General features: G+C 44.8%; 1 protein-coding gene across 1 annotated transcript in view; it reads left to right on the top strand.

Moving 5' to 3' along the window:
• Positions 1-19,945, top strand: part of LOC141259318 (probable cation-transporting ATPase 13A4) — a 153,266-nt gene that overhangs the window by 55,049 nt on the left and 78,272 nt on the right. The window contains exons 9-12 of the mRNA XM_073675072.1: positions 6,024-6,155; positions 6,279-6,449; positions 12,279-12,436; positions 17,747-17,935. Of these exons, the coding sequence (XP_073531173.1) occupies positions 6,024-6,155; positions 6,279-6,449; positions 12,279-12,436; positions 17,747-17,935 (650 nt within the window). The remainder of the gene's footprint in view (positions 1-6,023; positions 6,156-6,278; positions 6,450-12,278; positions 12,437-17,746; positions 17,936-19,945) is intronic.

The following is a 19,945-nucleotide window of genomic DNA, read 5'->3' on the forward strand; positions in this document are numbered from 1 at the left end:
TGTCTTTGTGCGACGCAGAAAAGGTGAATGGATGGACTCTACATGCCTGGTTCCCACCGTGAAGCATAGAGGAGGAGGTGTGATGATGTGGGGGTGCTATGCTGGTGGCACTGTTGGGGATTTATTCAAAATTGAAGGCATACTGAACCAGCATGGCTACCACAGCATCTTGCAGCGGCATGCTATTACATCCGGTTTGCGTTTAGTTGGACCGTTATTTATTTTTCAACAGGACAATGACCCCAAACACACCTCCAGGCTGTGTAAGGGCTATTTGACCAAGAAAGAAAGTGATGGGGTGCTACGCCAGATGACCTGGCCTCCACAGTCACCAGACCTGAACCCAATCGAGATGGTTTGGGGTGAGCTGGACCACAGAGTGAAGGCAAAAGGGCCAAGAAGTGCTAAGCATCTCTGGGAACTCCTTCAAGATTGTTGGAAGACCTTTTCCGGTGACTACCTCTTGAAGAGAATGCCAAGAGTGTGCAAAGCAGTCATCAAAGCAAAAGGTGGCTACTTTGAAGAACCTAGAATATAAGACATATTTTCAGTTGTTTCACACTTTTTTGCTAAGTATATAATTCCACATGTGTTAATTCATAGTTTTGATGCCTTCAGTGTGAATTTACAATTTTCCTAGTCATGAAAATGCAGAAAAATCTTAAAATGAGAAGGTGTGTCCAAACTTTTGGTCTGTACTGTACGTTTTCAGAAAATACTGCCATTTCTGGCCTCCATTAAAAATTTGTTTCTGTGTGTCAGTGAAGTTTTGGACACCGGTTTGCTGTTCAAAATAGTTACCTACAGGCCAGGTATTTGAAACTGTGTTTTCTCCGTCACACGGATCACATATAAGTTCGCTCCAAATTCAGCCATTTGTAGTGAGCGTGGAAAATATTGTCCTCCATTTAAAATGGGCAAAGTGCGTGGCAAGGGGAACTGGACGTAATGGTGATGGTGCATGCAGAGGCCGAGGCCGTGGGCAAGCTAAAATTGTGCCACGACAAACACCCACATCTTTTCGTTCGATCTTTTAGGCTCGTGGAGAAAGCATTCTGCAACCTGATGGTGGCAGCCATCCCTCAGTACTCAGTTCCCAGCCACCACTATTTCCCACGGTGTGCCGTCCCGGCATTACACAAGCACGTGTCCCAAAACATTAGCCGGGCTCTCAATAGTGCAGTTACCGGGAAAATCCACCTAATCACGGACACATGGACAAGTGCTTGTAGGCAGGGAAGGTACATCTTGCTGACGGCACACTGGTTTAACATAGTGGAAGCCGACACCCAGTCGGACCTTGGGAAGGAATACGTCCTTCCGACGCCAAGGATTGCGGGCTCTAGGTCAATCAGGGTTGCCCCCACAGTCTGCAAATCTGCACCTTATCCTCCTCAGCCCCCTCCTCCTCTTAAGCCTCCATCTCCGAAATGACCACATGAGTCACAAGCTGAAAGCACTGCTGCACTGCCTCGGCTAAGCGGCAACAGGCTGTGCTGAAGCTAATATGCTTAGGTGACAAACCATACAATGCTGAAGAGTTGTGGACAGGTCTGAAAGAGCAGGCAGATCTGTGGATCATACGCTGAACCTACAGCCAGGCATGGTCGTGTGTGACAATGGCCCGAACCTGGTGGCGGCTCTGAGGTGAGGCAAGCTCACACACGTACCATGCCTGGCCCATGTTCTTAACCTCTTGGTTAAATGGTTTCTCAAATCCTACCCGGAGCTGCCGGATCTGCTAGTTAAAGCACGCAGCCTGTGTGCGCATTTTAGAAAGTCAGCTACAGCTTCCGCCACCTTGCCGTTTCAGTGGTATTTGCAGCTTTCGGCTCACAGACTGGTGTGTGATGTCCCCACGCATTGGAACTCTACACTGCAGATGTTGGGAAAGATTTGTGAGCAGAAGAGGGCAGTTGTTGAGTACCAGCATCAACAAGGCCGTCGGTATTCAGTTCAGACTCCACACAAAAGACCTCAGGAGTGGACATGGATGTCAGACATATGTACCATCCTCCAAAACTTTGAGGACTCCACCAAGATGGTGAGCGGCGATGACGCCATAATTAGCATCACCATCCCGCTTCTCTGTCTTCTGAAACGCTCTCTGCTCACAATCATAGAGGATGCATTGCAGGCGGAACACAATGAGATGGAGCAAGGAACCGTACAGGGTGATTACACACAGCCCAGCCTCATCTCATCTCAACGTGGATTGGGTGACAATGAGGAGTAGGAGAAGGAGGAGAAAGAACAGGAGCTAGTTTTATGCACTATAGATGGTACTACCAGCACAACTGTCATACCGTCTGTTCAGCGTGGATAGTCTGAGGACAGAAAGGAGGAGGAGAACATGGTCAGTCATCGTCTTGGTGAGGACACAGAATTCTTGCTTGTTAGCAGTCTGGTATGCATGGCTGAGTTTATGTTACGCTGCCTTTCCCATGACCCTCGCGTTCTCAAAATTTTGGGTGACAGTCATTAGTGGTTGGTGACACTTCTAGACCCACGCTACAAGGAGAACTTTATATCTCTTATTCCTGAGGCAGACAGGTCTACAAAAATGGGGTTGTACCAGAAGGCCCTTGTTGCGGAGCTATTAAAAAAATCCCATCTGGAAATGCTGGTGGCAGAGGTCGCAGTTCGTTGGACAACCAAGGACTACAGACGAGAGAGATACAACTCCAATCCAGCACAGACAGGGGAACACTGTCAAAGTTCTGGGAGAATTTTCTCAGCCCCTCCCATCGCACAGGCCCTGAGGCGTGGGGTACTCTCACAAGGAGTGCAATGTTTGGGAAGATGCTGAGGGAGTACCTTGCCGACCGTACCAACATCCTCCGTGATTCCTCTATGCCTAATAATTATTGGGTATCCAAGCTGGACACAATGAATGAACTGGCTCTCTGCGTCTTGGAGGTCCTGACCTGCCCTGCTGCTAGCGTTTTATCAGAGCGGGTTTTTTGTGCCGCTGGTGGAATTATAACTGATAAGCTCATCCTCCTGTCAACTGAAAATGCTGACAGGCGGACTCTTATAAAAATGAACAAGGGCTGAATTGGGCCAGATTTCTCAACACCACCAAATGATTGCAGCGTAACAAACTCAAATCCAGTGTCTTCTTTGGGAGGTGTATTCCCATACACCTTTTCACACCCACAAAAGGGTAAATGCTTCCTGATTTTGGCTATTTGCTCTTGTCCTCGTCCTTCTCTTTATCCTCATCTTCCACCACCATATCACCAGGGTGACTGTGGTCTGTGATGCAACACCCACATAATTTTTTTAAATGGTATTTATGATGCCCAAAAAAAATTATTTTTATACAATATGTTCATGTATACCCCCCAGGGGTAAATGTTTGTCAGCCCATACACTTAGTGCATGGGCATTACAAGTATAGGAGACCTGCTCCTTTCTAATGGGAACATTTTTTTAGGATGCCCCCTCCTCCACGTCTCTTCCAAGGGGCATTGGAGTGCCTCCCAATTTTTGGCAGCCTTTGCATTCACTGCATAGGCCAACGCTATGGGAGACCCACTTCCTAATAATGGGAACATTTTTTCATGAAGCCCTCTACGTCTCTTCCAAGGGGCATTGGAGTGCCTCCCAATTTTTGGCAATCTTTGCTTTCACTGCATAGGCCAACACCATAGAAGACCCACTTCCTAATAATGGGAACATTTTTTTCATGAGACCCTTTACGTCTCTTCCAAGGGGCATTGGAGTGCCTCCCAATTTTTGGCAACCCTTGCATTCACTGCATAGGCAAACACATTGGAAGACCCACTTCCTAATAATGGGAACATTGTTAACAGTAGGCACTCTGACCTCCATGTCTCTTCCAAGGGGCATTGGAGTTCCTCCAAATTTTTGGCAACCCTTGCATTCACTGCATAGGAAAACACAATGGGAGACCCACTTCCTAATAATGGGAACATTGTTTTCAGGAGGCCCTCTTACCTCCACGTCTCTTCCAAGGGGCATTGGAGTGCCTCCAAATTTTTGGCAACCCTTGCATTCACTGCATAGGCAAACACAATGGGAGACCCACTTCCTAATAATGGGAACATTGTTTTCAGGAGGCCCTCTTACCTCCACGTCTCTTCCAAGGGGCATTGGAGTGCCTCCAAATTTTTGGCTACCCTTGCATTCACTGCATAGGCAAACACAATGGGAGACCCACTTCCTAATAATGGGAACATTGTTTTCAGGAGGCCTTCTTACCTCCACGTCTCTTCCAAGGGGCATTGGAGTGCCTCCAAATTTTTGGCAACCCTTACATCCACTGCATAGGCAAACACAATGGGAGACCCACGTCCTAATAATGGGAACATTTTTTTTCAGTAGGCCCTCCTCTACATCTCTTCAAAGGGGCATTGGAGTAGGTCCAAATTTTTGGCAGCCCTTGCATTCACTGCATAGGCAAACAGTATGGGAGACCCACTTCCTAATAATGGGAATATTGTTTTCTGGAGGCCCTCTGTTATTCTCTTCAAAGGGGTAATGAGGTGCATCCAAATTTTCAAAGGGGTATTGGGGTGCGTCCAAATTTTGGGCAGCCCTGCCACTCACTGTATACGCAATATCAGTATAGGAGACCCACTCTTTAGTAATGGGAACAACAAAGCATAGCCTGCTCATGGGTCTCTAAGAATAGAGAGGGCCGACTGCTGGCCCTTTAAGAATAGTAAAGGCTGCCTGATGGCCCTATAAAAATAGGCTTTGTGACTTTCAAAGTCCTTCCTTCATAAATGAAACAGGATGTGTCTGATCATGTCTCACACACCACATGGACAGATAAGGTTGTAAAATGTTAAAATTACTTTTCCCGGTGAATGCATTTGTCTTGGTTGAAAGCAATACAAAAGTGCAAAAACGCATTACAAGTGCTAATTGTGAACATAGCCTATGGAGTGGAGGAGTATTTTTCTTTTTGGTTATTTATTTTGCCTTATATGCAAGTCATTACCCTGGAAAGGATGTTTCTTAACATATTTCCCAGGAAAATCCATTTTGGTTTCGTTTTTGTATGTTTTATTGTGAGTCCGTAAAAGTGGTGTAATACTTCTGGCAACGTGGTTTACAGTAGTGACCTGGGAGTCAGAAATGCTTCCAGGGGTCTTCACCATGTTGTTCCCATGCCATTTGAGCACTGTTCCCACTGTTCGATTTGGGCAATTTTTAGGCCCTCTGCAGACCGCCGGGGGGAGCCGCCTGAAAAATGCTCGAGTTTCCCATTGACTTACATCGGGCTCATTGCTCGGGTCGAGCACCCGAGTATTCCAATGTACTCGACCCGAGCATCGAGCACCCGAGCATTTTAGTGCTCGCCCATCACTAGTTAAAATATATATCTTCATGCACACTGTGTGCTGCTTCACTATTTGGTATCAATATAATTCAGTCACAACAGTTTGTACCTTTTCACATTTGCTTTAGTCTGTTAGGAGCTGCCGATCAGATTTTTTTTAAAGGGAATGTGTCTGTAGGATTAACCCTCCTAAGCCATCTATATGGGAATATGTGTCATAAGACGCTAAATAAAATGATAAACTGATATCTGCGATTCAATGTCTTAGTCCAGAGAAATCCATGTCATTCTTTTATGCCAATGAGCAGTTCAGTGTTTTGGGTTGGACACTGATCTGTATGAAAATCTGCCTCCAGAGATTATTTTAAAATAAAAGTATTAGTTGATCTCACTGCAGAGCTGTGTGTGATTATACCTGACACATCTGCAGGTTCCTCTCAGCTTCAGCTTCTATCTCACACTCAGACAGGGTTGCAATATTGTTGTAATACAGCAGAGCTGTGAGAGCTACAGTTGGTAATGTGTTTGTTATGAGACAAAGTTAAGCTCTAGCACTCAGCCATGTTATATGCCAGTGTGAGCTAAGTTTAAGGCTCAAAATGTATGTACGAATAGTAAAATAAATACAGCAATAATTTGAAAGATAATTCCTGAAATATGACTAAGAATGAATATGACTAAATAATGAGAATTCTCCAATTTGTTCCAGAGTGCAGCCAAATTGAGTCTCGACAGTTAGTTCCAGGGGACATTATTGTTTTAACTGGCAAGAACTTTTTCATGTCTTGTGATGCCATATTAATCAATGGAACTTGCATTGTCAATGAGGGAATGTTAACAGGTAGGTGACAATCCAGAACCATAGCACATAGCACATAGCTAACAGGCATGCACTGTGGATCTCACATTATTTAGACTGTCTTATAAGATACTGATATTGTGTTCATTTTCTATGGTTCTTCAGGTGAATGTATTCCCGTGACAAAAACACAACTGCCACATGGAGATGACACGATGCCATGGAAACAATTCAGTGGAGAAGACTATAGGCGCCATGTCTTGTTTTGTGGTACTGAAGTGATAAGGACTGAATCCACTGCACAAGGTCCAGCCAGGGCTGTAGTCTTAAGGACTGGTGAGTCTTAACTAGTGTTGAGCGAACATGCTCGACACTGCTCGGTACTCGCCCGAGCATCACGCTACTCGGGATGTTCGGCGAGCACCGAGCATTTCCGGGTTACTCGGGCGGGAGCTCGGGTCTCCGCCCTGCATGTTTGTCGCTCTTTACAGAGCCAATGAACATGCAGGGAAATAATTTAAAAAAAATTGACGTGGGGCTTCGCACTATATTTGTGTCCAGCCAGGTACAGCAGGCAGGAACGGGCTGCCCCCAACCACCAGCTGCCTATTTGTACCTAGCCGGACACAACAATATAGGGAAGCCCTTTTTTTCTTAATTATTTCATGAATTTCATGAAATAATTAAAAAAAAAAATACGTGGGGCTTCGCCCTATTTTTGTGTCCAGCCAGGTACAACTAGGCAGCTGGGGGCTGGAATCCGCAGCGCAGGGAGGTCCAAGCTTTCTGGGCCCCACCCGCTGCAAATTGCAGTCCGCAGCCACCCCGGAAAATGGCGCGTTCATAGAAGCGCCATCTTCTGGCGCTGTACCCAACTCATCCAGGGCCCTGGTGCAGTGGCTCACTGGGTAATAAAGGGGTTAAGGCCAGCTTGGCATTATCAGCTGGCCCTAAGCCCGAAATTCATGGGGTCACGCCAATATTAGACATGACCACCATGAATTTCTAGTAAAGTATTTAAAAAAAACACAACACCCAGAAAAAAGTCCTTTAATTGAAATAAACACACAATTCTTTATTGTTCTAAATTAAACTATACTTACCATCACGCCCATTCCAGCTGAAGCCAACGATCTCCTGCAATAAAAGAAAAATAATAAATCAACCTCATCCTTACCTTTCCATGGTTCCCACGACAGCTTCAGCTCTGCTACATCGAGATGACAGGCTGGACCGCAGCAGAACGCTGCCATCCAGCCTGTCATCCCGCAGACACTGAGAAGCGCAGGCATGCTTGCGCTCCTCAGTGTCTCTCTGTGACGGCATAAAGATGAGCCGAGGTCATGTCCAATGAACTCGGCTCACCTCATGCACGTCACTGACAGCGTGGGAGAAACCTCCTGCACTCAGTGCATCAGCGTGAGAATTTTCTCACGCTGTCAGTGACGTGAATGAGGTGAGGTCATGTCCAATGAACTCAGCTCACCTCATGCACGTCACTGACAGCGTGGGAAAATTCTCACGCTGAAGCGCTGAGTGCAGGAGAATTTTCCCACGCTGTCAGTGACGTGCATGAGGTGAGCCGAGTTCATTGGACATGACCTCGGCTCATCTTTATGCTGTCACAGAGAGACACTGAGGAGCGCAGGCAAGCCTGCGCTTCTCAGTGTCTGCGGGATGACAGGCTGGATGGCAGCGTTCTGCTGCGGTCCAGCCTGTCATCTCGATGTAGCAGAGCTGAAGCTGTCCTGGGAACCATGGAAAGGTAAGGATGAGGTTGCTTTATTATTTTTCTTTTATTGCAGGAGATCGTTGGCTTCAGCTGGAATGGGCGTGATGGTAAGTAGAGTTTAATTTAGAACAATAAAGAATTGTGTGTTTATTTCAATTAAAGGACTTTATTCTGGGTGTTTGTGTTTTATTTTTTTAACTTTGACTATGGGGTTAGTAATGGGGGTGTCTTATAGACGCCTCTCCATTACTAACCTGGGCTTGATGTCAGCTGGCATTATAAGCTGACATCAACCCCAACCCTATTACCCCACTGCCACCGCTACAGGGCAGTGGGAAGAGCGAGGTTAAGTGCCAGAATTGGCGCATCCTATGGATGCGCCATTTCTGGGGCGGCTGACGGCTGGTGTTTCTAGCCTGGGAGGGGGCCAATATTCATGGCACCCTTCCTGGGCTATTAATATCAGCCCCCAGCTGTCTGCCTAGCCTTTGCTAGCTATTAAATTAGGGGGGACCCCACGTCATTTTTTTGAGGGGGTCCCCCATTTTAATAGCTAGTAAAGGCTAGGTATTCAGCTGGGGTCTGATATTAGTAGCCTGGGAAGCTCCGTGGGTATTACCCCCTTCCCAGGCTTCAAACATCTGCCCCAGCCGTCTGCTCAACCTCCGCTAGAGACTAAAATTAAGGGGAACCCTACGCCAATTTTTTTTTAAATAAATCCTTTATTTTAACACTAAATGACAAGTACGGTAATCAACACTATCACTGTACTTCATATATATGTGACTGACATGTTTCTATCTATCTAATCTATGTATGATTCTCTATTCCTTCTATTCTAAATTGTCGGGTACCACTGCTGAATTGCCGGCCGGCTTTTTTAAAGAGACGGTGCATAAAAACACTATTATATTTTTAAATAAATCCTTTACACTAAATGACAAGTACAGTAAGCAACACTGTCACTGTACTTCATATATAAGTGACTGACATGTTTCTATCTATCTAATCTATGTGTGAAGCTCTATTCTTTCTGTTGTAAATTGTCAGGTACCGGTGTATGCCGCTCATGAATTGCCGGCTTTTCGCGTAATACATTCTACATTATTCTTAGTTGTTTTCCTTCATGTAGAATTAACCTACAAGGAAAGAAAGGGTTTATTTTCATTCCGATATTTGTGTCCCATTGACTTGCATTGGTTTCCTGTATCGGAATCGGCGATATACGATACTTTTTGGGTATCGGTCCGATCCAATCCGATGCGATATTTCCTGATATCGGAAGGTATCGCTCAACACTATCCTTAACATATTTCACAGGAAAGCACTTTCACTTTCGTTTTTGAACGTTTTATTGTGAGCCTGTAAAAGTGGCTTAATACCTCTGACCACTTTGTTGACAGCAGTGACCTGGGGGTCAGAAATGCTTCCTGTGGCGATCCCCATGCTGTCCCCATGTCATTTGAGCACTGTCACTATCGTTTTGGGCACTTGTTAGGCTTTTAAAAGACTGCCGGGGGAGCCGCCGCGAAAATGCTCGAGTCTCCCATAGACTAACATTGGGCTCGTTGCTCGGGTCGAGCATCCGAGTATCACGGCGAGGTCGGCCCGAGCTTCGAGCACCCGAGCATTTAAGTGCTCGCTCAACACTAGTCTTAACCCCTTTCCAATATATGACGTACTGGTATGTCATATGCCGGCTCCCTGACTTTGATGCAGGCTTACACAAATGATCAGACAATTGCAGCATCATGTCCCCTAAAAAGTAAAAAAGGATTTTTAAAAATATGAAAAAAATAAATAAATAAAAAAACACAAAAGTTCAAATCGCCTCCCTCTTTCCCATTAAAAATAAAACAATTAAAAAAATGCACATATTTGGTATCGCTGTGTTTGTAAAATCCGATCTTTGAAAATATACACTGCTCAAAAAAATGAAGGGAACACTCAAATAACACATCCTAGATCTGAATGAATGAAATATTCTCATTGAATACTTTGTTCTGAACAAAGTTGAATGTGCTGACAACAAAATCACACAAAAATCATCAATGGAAATCAAATTTATTAACCAATGGATGCCTGGATTTGGAGTCACCCCCAAAATTAAAGTGGAAAAACACAGTACAGGCAGATCCAACTTTAATGTAATGTCCTTAAAACAAGTCAAAATGAGGCTCAGTATTGTGTGTGGCCCCCACATGCCTGTATGACCTCCCTACAACGCCTGGGCATGCTCCTGATGAGGTTTCGGATGGTCTCCTGTGGGATCTCCTCCCAGATCTGGACTAAAGCGTCCGCCAACTCCTGGACAGTCTGTGGTGCAACGTGACGTTGGTGGATGGAGCAAGACATGATGTCCCAGATGTGCTCAATCGGATTCTGGTCTGGGGAACGGGCGGGCCAGTCCATAGCTTCAATGCCTTCATCTTGCAGGAACTGCTGACACACTCCAGCCACATGAGGTCTGGCATTGTCCTGCATTAGGAGGAACCCAGGGCCAACCGCACCAGCATATGGTCTCACAAGGGGTCTGAGGATCTCATCTCGATACCTAATGGCAGTCAGGCTACCTCTGGCGAGCACATGGAGGGCTGTGCGGCCCTCCAAAGAAATGCCACTCCACACCATTACTGACCCACTGCCAAACCGGTCATGCTGAAGGATATTGCAGGCAGCAGATCACTCTCCACGGCGTCTCCTGACTCTGTCACGTCTGTCACATGTGCTCAGTGTGAACCTGCTTTCATCTGTGAAGAGCACAGGGCGCCAGTGGCGACTGCTAATCCTGGTGTTCTGTGGCAAATGCCAAGCGTCCAGCACGGTGTTGGGCTGTGAGCACAACCCCCATCTGTGGACGTTGGGCCCTCACACCACCCTCATGGAGTCGGTTTCTAACCGTTTGTGCAGACACATGCACATTTGTGGATTGCTGGAGGTCATTTTGCAGGACTCTGGTAGTGCTCCTCCTGTTCCTCCTTGCATAAAGGAGGAGGTAACAGTCCTGCTGCTGGGTTGTTGCCCTCCTATGGCTCCCTCCACACCTCCTTGTATCTGCTCCATTTTCCTTCTTGCCACAGCTCTCATTGATGTGCCATCCTGGGTGAACTGCACTACCTGAGCAACTTCTGTGGGTTGTACTGTAGACACCGCGTCATGCTACTGTACCTCTAGGGGTGAGAGCAAAGGCAAAATGAAAAAGTGACCAAAACAACAGCCAAAAAGAACCACTCCTTTATAGGGGGTATCTTGCTAATTGCCTATCATTTCTACCAGTTATCTGTTCCATTTGCACAACAGCAGGAGAAATTGATTCACAATCAATGTTGCTTCATAACTGGACAGGTAGATTTCACAGAAGTTTTATTGACTTGGAGTTACATTGTGTTGTTTAAGTGTTCTCTTTATTTTTTTGAGCAGTGTAAAATAAATGAATCCAATCGATAAACAGTGTAATGAGAAAAAAATCATAACTTCAGAATTATAGTTTTTTTTTGCTGCTGCAAAATTGCAATAAAATGCAATAAAAGGCGATCAAAACATTGTATCTAACCCAAAATGGTATCAGTAAAAATGTCTGCTCAGAACGCAAAAAATAAGCCCTCCCACAGTCTCATATCCTGAAAATTGAAAGTGTCTTTGAAAATGGCGACACAAGAAAAGTTTTGTGTTTTTTACAAATTTCCAAATTTTTTTCACCACTGAAATAAAAAAAACTATGCATGCTTGGTGTCTGCGTACTTGTACTGACCTGGAGAATCATATTGCCAGTTCAGTTTTATCATATAGTGAACATGGTGGATAAAACACCCAAAAACAATTGTGAAATTGCACTTTTTTTTGCAATTTCAAGACTTGGAATTTTTTTCTCACTTTTCAGTGCATCACATGATAACTTGAATGGAGTCTTTCAAAAGTATAAAATGTTCCGCAAAAAACAAGCCCTCATAGGGCCATAGTGACAGAAAAAGCGAAAAAAAAAATAAATAAAAAATACCAGAGCTGCAAGGATTTGCGGGTTTCTGAGCCGGGACTGGAGTAAATGTATGAGTTATACATACTCCCGTCAGAAGCCGTCTAGTGGATGCAACCTTGCTCCATACACTTGTATAGAGCAAGGCCGCTCCCTGACTTGTGACATGGCCGTCCAGTGAGCATAGCCGACTGGATAAGTCTGCAGTTACCGAGAGTGACTGCAGACTTTTCTATTTGGACCGGACAACCCCTTTAAGTACTGCTGCCACCTTTATATATTTACCTGGTCCTGTGTTATGTCAGTAAAGTCCTTTCTTCTTTACCAGTGATGCAGGATTTTTGTAAATAGAAAAATGGTTCAATGTGCAAAAATGAAATGCAGATATCAGCATTCATTTTATACTAAGTCTGTTTTGTCCATCAGTTCACTAATTTTCTGTCTTGACTTTTTTTCTTAGGCTTTAATACTACTAAAGGGGATATGGTTCGGTCCATATTGTATCCAAAACCCTTAAACTTCAAGCTGCACAGAGACGTGAAATGGTTTTTCATATTTTTGGGTTTTCTTGCTGTCGTTGGAATTTTATATGCAATCATCATATTTGCACAGAGAAAGGTATGGCGTGTTTTGCTATCATTGTCGATTTGAAATTAGAGTTGACGTTTCAAAACAGTTTTCGGAATTGGCTGTTCAGTGGATAAACCCCTTTCATTCTGCTGTTAGACTTCATTATTAAACAATTCAAATACTATAAAAAAAATCTAAAAGGACTAGGCATTTATCTAATTACAAGAGTTATCATTAATTAATTAATTAATTAAATTGAGGCTGGAGTGTTCGTTTGATCCAAGGGAATTATTTGACTGCTGTTCTGGCATGCCTAAGCAATGTTTTTTTTACATTGTATAGGAGTAGTTTTTACCTACCATTCGATAAACATCTAGTTCTAAGAAATGTTAAAGATAATCAGCAAAGTGGTCCCCAAATGCTGTAAAATACCCCAAATAACAAAGACATCAGGTACTCCTCCTTTCTGGTTCCAGCGATAGTTGCCTGCTGCTCCGATCTCAGTGTTTTGGTTCCATTGATGATGTCACATCGACAGCGCTCATCTCCACAGTCGCCAATTATTGAACTCAGTGGCTGTGCTGCGGTACCCAGAATCAGTTGCTTAGCTCAGTGATTGGCTACAGTGGTGATGTGCAATATCGATCATGTCACGTCACCGTTGCAGCCAAACACTGAGTACAGTAGTGGCGGACAGCCATTGCTGGACCCAGGGAGAGTGAGAACCTACTGTGTTTAATATTTTATGCATTTCACAGTATTTTGGGTCTACTTTGCTGATAACTTTTCTTAGAACTACAAAAGTTACACTTTTATATGTGGTGCTTTCCGGTTCAGTGATAACATTCCTATGGCACGCCTGGTGATTTTAGCGTCTGATACCAAATTTATCTAGAGGACTAAAGTTAAAAAGGAGTGTTGATGTAAATTATACATTGTGGATATGGGTTAATATATCTAATATCCATGAAGGTCAATTTTATTTTTAGATATCATTATTATTATATTGTCTAGGATTCTGCACAGGTTAATGGTGGTCATGGACAGGAAAGTGTAACTACATCTTTTATCTTATTTTATTCCCATTGCTCCCCTGAGTATTTCTTTTTTGAAAGGGAACCTGACAGATCCCCTTTGCCCCCCAACCCCCAAGCATTTGTACATTGCCTTAAAAATACCCAGCCTAACTTTGTACTGAATGACACATGAACATATGTTTTAAAAAAAGTATTTTTAAAGTCTGTTTTTAATATGCAAATAAGCTTTTGATTAGTCCATGGGGCACTTTTCCCCCCATCTCAGCATGTCGCACTCCCCTATGGGCGTGATAACATGATTTGCAAGAGCCATGTCCAGGGCCGGCTCCAGGTTTTTCTGGGCCCCGGGCGAAAGAGTCTCAGTGGGCCCCTTTAACAAATACCACGATTCATAATGCAGAGATACGGCGGAGAAATATATATATATATATATATATATATATATATATATATATAGTACAATGCAAAGATTTCACTTCTTACATTACATGAGTGATATCTATTGTAAATTCCACAATAGCTCAGAAACCGGTGAATCGCTCCACACAGAATACTGGCCCCCATATAAGGCTCCATACGGAATACTGGCCCCCATATAACGCTTCATACGGAATACTGGCCCCCATATAAGGCCCCATACGGAATACTGGCCCCCATATAAGGCCCCATACGGAATACTGGCCCCCATATAAGGCCCCATACGGAATACTGGCCCCCATATAAGGCCCCATACGGAATACTGGCCCCCATATAAGACTCCATGCGGAATACTGACCCCCATATAAGGCTCCATGCGGAATACTGGCCCCCATATAAGGCTCCATACGGAATACTGGCCCCCATATAAGGCTCCATACGGAATACTGGCCCCCATATAAGGCTCCATACGGAATACTGGCCCCCATATAAGGCTCCAAACGGAATACTGGCCCCCATATAAGGCTCCATACGGAATACTGGCCCCCATATAAGGCTCCATACGGAATACTGGCCCCCATATAAGACCCCATATGGAATACTGGCCCCTATATAAGGCCCCGTACGGAATACTGGCCCCCATATAAGGCCCCATACGGAATACTGGCCCCCATATAAGGCCCCATACGGAATACTGGCCCCCATATAAGGCTCCATGCGGAATACTGACCCCCATATAAGGCTCCATGCGGAATACTGGCCCCCATATAAGGCTCCATACAGAATACTGGCCCCCATATAAGGCTCCATACGGAATACTGGCCCCCATATAAGGCTCCATACGGAATACTGGCCCCCATATAAGGCTCCAAACGGAATACTGGCCCCCATATAAGGCTCCATACGGAATACTGGCCCCCATATAAGGCCCCATACGGAATACTGGCCCCTATATAAGGCCCCATACGGAATACTGGCCCCCAAATAAGGCTCCATACGGAATACTGGCCTCCATATAAGGCTCCATACGGAATACTGGCCCCCATATAAGGCTCCATATGGAATACTGGCCCCCATATAAGGCCCCATATGGAATACTGGCCCCCATATAAGGCCCCATACGGAATACTGGCCCCCATATAAGGCTCCATACGGAATACTGGCCTCCATATAAGGCCCCATACGGAATACTGGCCCCCATATAAGGCTCCATACGGAATACTGGCCCCCATATAAGGCCCCATACGGAATACTGGCCCCCATATAAGGCCCCATACGGAATACTGACCCCCATATAAGGCTCCATACGGAATACTGGCCTCCATATAAGGCTCCATACGGAATACTGGCCCCCATATAAGGCTCCATACAGAATACTGGCCCCCATATAACGCTCCATACAGGATACTGGTCCCCTTATAAAGCTCCATACAGGATACTGGCCCCCATATAACGCTCCATACAGGATACTGGTCCCCTTATAAAACTCCATACAGGATACTGGCCCCCATATAACGCTCCATACAGGATACCGGTACCCTTATAACGCTCCATACAGGATGCCGGTCCCCTTATAACGGTCCATACAGGATACTGGCCCCCATATAATGCTGCATGCAGGCTGTTACCCCCCACATAATGCCCCATACAGGCTGTCTCCCCCTTATAATGCTCCATGCAGGCTGTTACCCCCCACATAATGCCCCATAAAGCCCCCCCCTTTTAATGCTCCATGCAGGCTGTTACCCCCCACATAATGCCCCATACAGGCTGCCCCCCCCCTTATAATGCTCCATTCAGGCTGTTCCCCCCCACATAATGCACTATGCAGGCTGCCCCCCCCCTTTATAATGCCCCATGCAGGCTGTTCCCCACCTTATAATGCCCCATGCAGGATGTCACCCCACCCTCTTTATAATGCCCCATGCAGGATGTCACCCCCCCCCCTCTTTATACTGCCCCATGCCTCCATACATTAAAAAAAAAAAATCAAATACTCACCTCCCTTCTCCTCACCTGCTACCTGCTGCTCGGGTCCGAACTCCATCGTTGTCGGCGTCTTCCCGCTCAGCGCTCCCTGTGACGGCTCAGGGGAGGGCGCTGTGTAAAGACGTCACCCTCTGACCTGAGACGTCACAGGGAGCGCAGAGCAGGAAGACAGCGGATCTGTGGAGGCACGGGGAGAGGTAAGTATCCAGCTGCCAGGGCCCTGAGCAAGCGGCGGAGAAGGGCGGGCGCTGACACCGCTATCCTCCGCCCATAGCCCAGCGGGGTGCGCGTCCGCCAGTGGGCCCCTCTGCCTGCTCAGGGCCCCGGCATTTGCCCGGGTGCGCCGGGTGCTGACGCCGGCCCTGGCCATGTCTCACTCATGTGCGCAACTTTCTTTCCTACATGTCAATGCACCTCTGAAGCCGGGAGTACGCTTCCTGCACACTGCGCATGTACGGACGCAAAGACGAAGCCTGACATCAGAGAAACAGAGCTTACATAGAATTGGCGGCTGATCTTCGGCTCCTCTGTGGACGTCAGCCGTTTTCTTCGGTGCTGGCTATGCACAGACGTCATCTCTTGCAAATCATGTTGTAATGCCCACAAGGGCGTGATAGCATGCTGAGTGGGTTGACTAGTCTAGGGAAACATACGACTCTCAGCACATCATAAGGTTATTTGCATATTAAAAATGGACTTTTAAAATAAAATACTTTTTAAAACGTGTTAACTTGTCATCCAGGATAGAGGGCTTGTTAGGCAGTGTATTTATAAAGGAATATACAAATGTTGGTGGGTTGGAGGGCATGGGGAACCTGCCGGGTTCTCTTTAAAAAAAATCACCCATACCATTCCTGATATCTGGGTCTTTTTATTTAGTGCTATATTTATGATCTTTGCCAAGGTGGAACACCTCACAGGATTTCTTGGGTATGTGTCTTTAGGCAGCTCTAAAAAATACCCTATGAGCCCTTCGGTAAACTAAAGTTCATAAAATTTAGCATTGAATAGAAAGGCATAAATCTCTGGAATTATATGACAGATGTAAAAAAATAAAACAGAACAAAACTGAATACTCAGGAGAGCAGCAGGAATAAAATAAAACTGGCCACTTTTGATCTGGTGACAGGTTCCCTTTAATAAATTGGTACAGAATTCCAGAATCCACTTCTTTTCTTTTCGCATTTATAGCACAGAATAATATAATTCTGTATTCCTGCAGCTGCCATTAGATGAAACTTACCTCTCTGTGATTTATACCGGTCTCATTGAATTCAATAATAAATTCATATGCAATTAGCTCCACCTAGCAGCCGCAGAGAATCCTACAACAATGAACTGAATTGTTTTTCCTGAACATTTCAGAAGCAGGGTTCCAGGTTCTAATAAATTTCCCATTGCTTAAAGGGGTTGTATACTACTCAGACAATCCCTTCTGAATCCTTATGTTTCTTTCCAGTAAAATAATAACACCTATACCCACCTCCGGTGCCAACGCCGTTCAATCGGTTTTGGTACTGGCTCTGCCTGGTCTCACATGACATAAAAAGCACTGCAGCCAATCAACACTCCCTTCACTGTCTCCTCCTTCGGACAAATCAAGACATCCGGAGGAAGTGAGAGAGCAGCCTCAGATCCCATTTCATCTGGATGTCAAATATGTATGTAGGAGAGGAGAATGAAGCCAACGCTGATTGGTCTCAGGGATCGTGTGACACAACAATGTAATGCGATCCCAGGGAGAGTCAGTGCCAACACCATTGCAATGCCGCTGGCTCCTGAAGTGAGTAAAGGTATTATAATTTTACTGGGGGGAAACACAGGGATTCAAAAGGGGTTGTTTGGGTAGTGGACAACCTTTTTAAGATTGTCTCTAGTATACAGCTCACATGTTGTTTTGATATTTTTTCAATAGGTTTCAGCTGGGAGAATTATTGTGGAGTCACTTGTGCTTTTAACATCTGCAATTTGCCCTATTATACCAGCTGCTCTAACTGTGGGAATTATGTATGGTCAAAGCAGATTGAAGAAAAAGACTATATTTTGTATTAGTCCAGATAGAATCAACATGTGCGGCCAGCTTAACCTCTTCTGTTTCGACAAAGTAAATATACTCTTATTTTCTTTTACTCATTTGCTTCAAAGTACATTTACAATATAATATGTATATTAATATTTTTCTAAGTCTATTTTCTATCCGTGCTGTTTATGTACCCCCAACAGTCTATTGCTGTATGTGAAGAGCCATTGGGTAAAATGTCCTATTAGGGTATTTGAAAATGGGTTTTCTAAATCAGAAAACTGTATTCACTGGTCCTCTTGGCTTTTTTCATTTGTTTGCAGTCATTATAAAATATTTTCCAAGAATTATGTTCACCTTCAATATATTAACCTTTGGTGACATCTGTATATTTACCCCAGTACTTCTCCAGGAGTTATGCCTGCATCATTTGAAGTGAATGTCAGCTGTATATAACAGTTAACACTTTGCTGTAAGGACTGAATTGGACATGGTCAATGCATTTTTTTGTATATGTAGTTATAATTGGTATGAGTAAAATCTTAAAGAAGCCCTCCCATTAATTTTAATTTTCACAGACCCATAGACTTGCATTGGCTCTTGTCATCCATGCTGCCATAAAAAAGTGCATGTTTCTGTGTGTTTTGCATGGACACAAGGTCCATGTAAAAACATGGATATGTATGCAGCACCATAGGTTATAATGGGTACGTTTGGTATCCATGAAAAAAACGGATTCCACACGTACTGGAAACACGAACATGTGAAGGAGGCCTGATACATAATTGTATATTTTTTTTCATCCCAAGTGCATTACCCTACATTTTTCCACATTAATGTTAAATTGCCTTTTCCCAGCCTAAACCTCAAGCTACAACCCATCTCCATGTACAGTGGGTACGGAAAGTACTCAGACCCCTTTAAAGTACTCAGACCCTTTGCTCAGTATTGAGTAGAAGCACCCTTTTGAACTAGTACAGCCATGAGTCTTCTTGGGAATGATTTAACAAGCTTTTCACACCTGGATTTGGGGATCCTCTGCCATTCTTCCTTGCAGATCCTCTCCAGTTCTGTCAGGTTGGATGGTGAACGTTGGTGGACAGCCATTTTCAGGTCTCTCCAGAGATGCTCAATTGGGTTTAGGTCAGGGCTCTGGCTGGGCCAGTCAAGAATGGTCACAGAGTTGTTCTGAAGCCACTCCTTTGTTATTTTAGCTGTGTGCTTAGGGTCATTGTCTTGTTAGAAGGCGAACCTTCGGCCAAGTCTGAGGTCCAGAGCACTCTGGAAGAGGTTTTCATCCAGGATATTTCTGCACTTGGCCGCATTCATGTTTCATTCAATTGCAACCAGTCGTCCTGTCCCTGCAGCTGAAAAACACCCCCATAGCATGATGCTGCCACCACCATGTTTCACTGTTGAGATTGTATTGGGCAGGTGATGAGCAGTGCCTGGTTTTCTCCACACATACCACTTAGAATTATCACCAAAAAGTTCTATCTTCGTCTCATCAGACCAGAGAGTTTTATTTCTCATAGTCTGGGAGTCCTTCATGTGTTTTTGAGCAAACTCTATGCAGGTTTTTATATGTCTTGCACTGAGGAGAGGCTTCCATCGGGCCTCTCTGCCATAAAAGCCCAACTGGTGGAGGGCTGCAGTGATTGTTGACTTTGTGGAACCTTCTCCCATCTCCCTACTTCATCTCTGGAGCTCAGCCACAGTGATCTTGGGGTTCTTCTTTACCTCTCTCATGATTGCTCAATTTGGCTGGATGACCAGGTCTAGGAAGACTTCTGGTGGTACCAAACTTCATCCATTTAAGGATTATGGAGGCCACTGTGCTCTTAGGAACCTTGAGCAATGCAGAAATTCTTTTTTTACCTTGGCCAGATCTGTGCCTTGCCACAATTCTGTCTCTAAGCTCCTTGGGCAGTTCCTTTGAGCTCATGATTCTCATTTGGTCTGACATGCACTGTGAGCTGTGAAGTCTTATATAGTCAGGTGTGTGCCTTTCCAAATCAAGTCCTATCAGTTTAATTAAACACAGCTGGACTCCAATGAAGTAGAACTCAAGGAGGATCATAATGAAATTGGACT

Source organism: Phyllobates terribilis, unplaced genomic scaffold (assembly GCF_046119375.1).
Source record: "Phyllobates terribilis strain yellow unplaced genomic scaffold, ASM4611937v1 Scaffold_3__8_contigs__length_932513732, whole genome shotgun sequence".
Taxonomy (NCBI): domain Eukaryota; kingdom Metazoa; phylum Chordata; class Amphibia; order Anura; family Dendrobatidae; genus Phyllobates; species Phyllobates terribilis.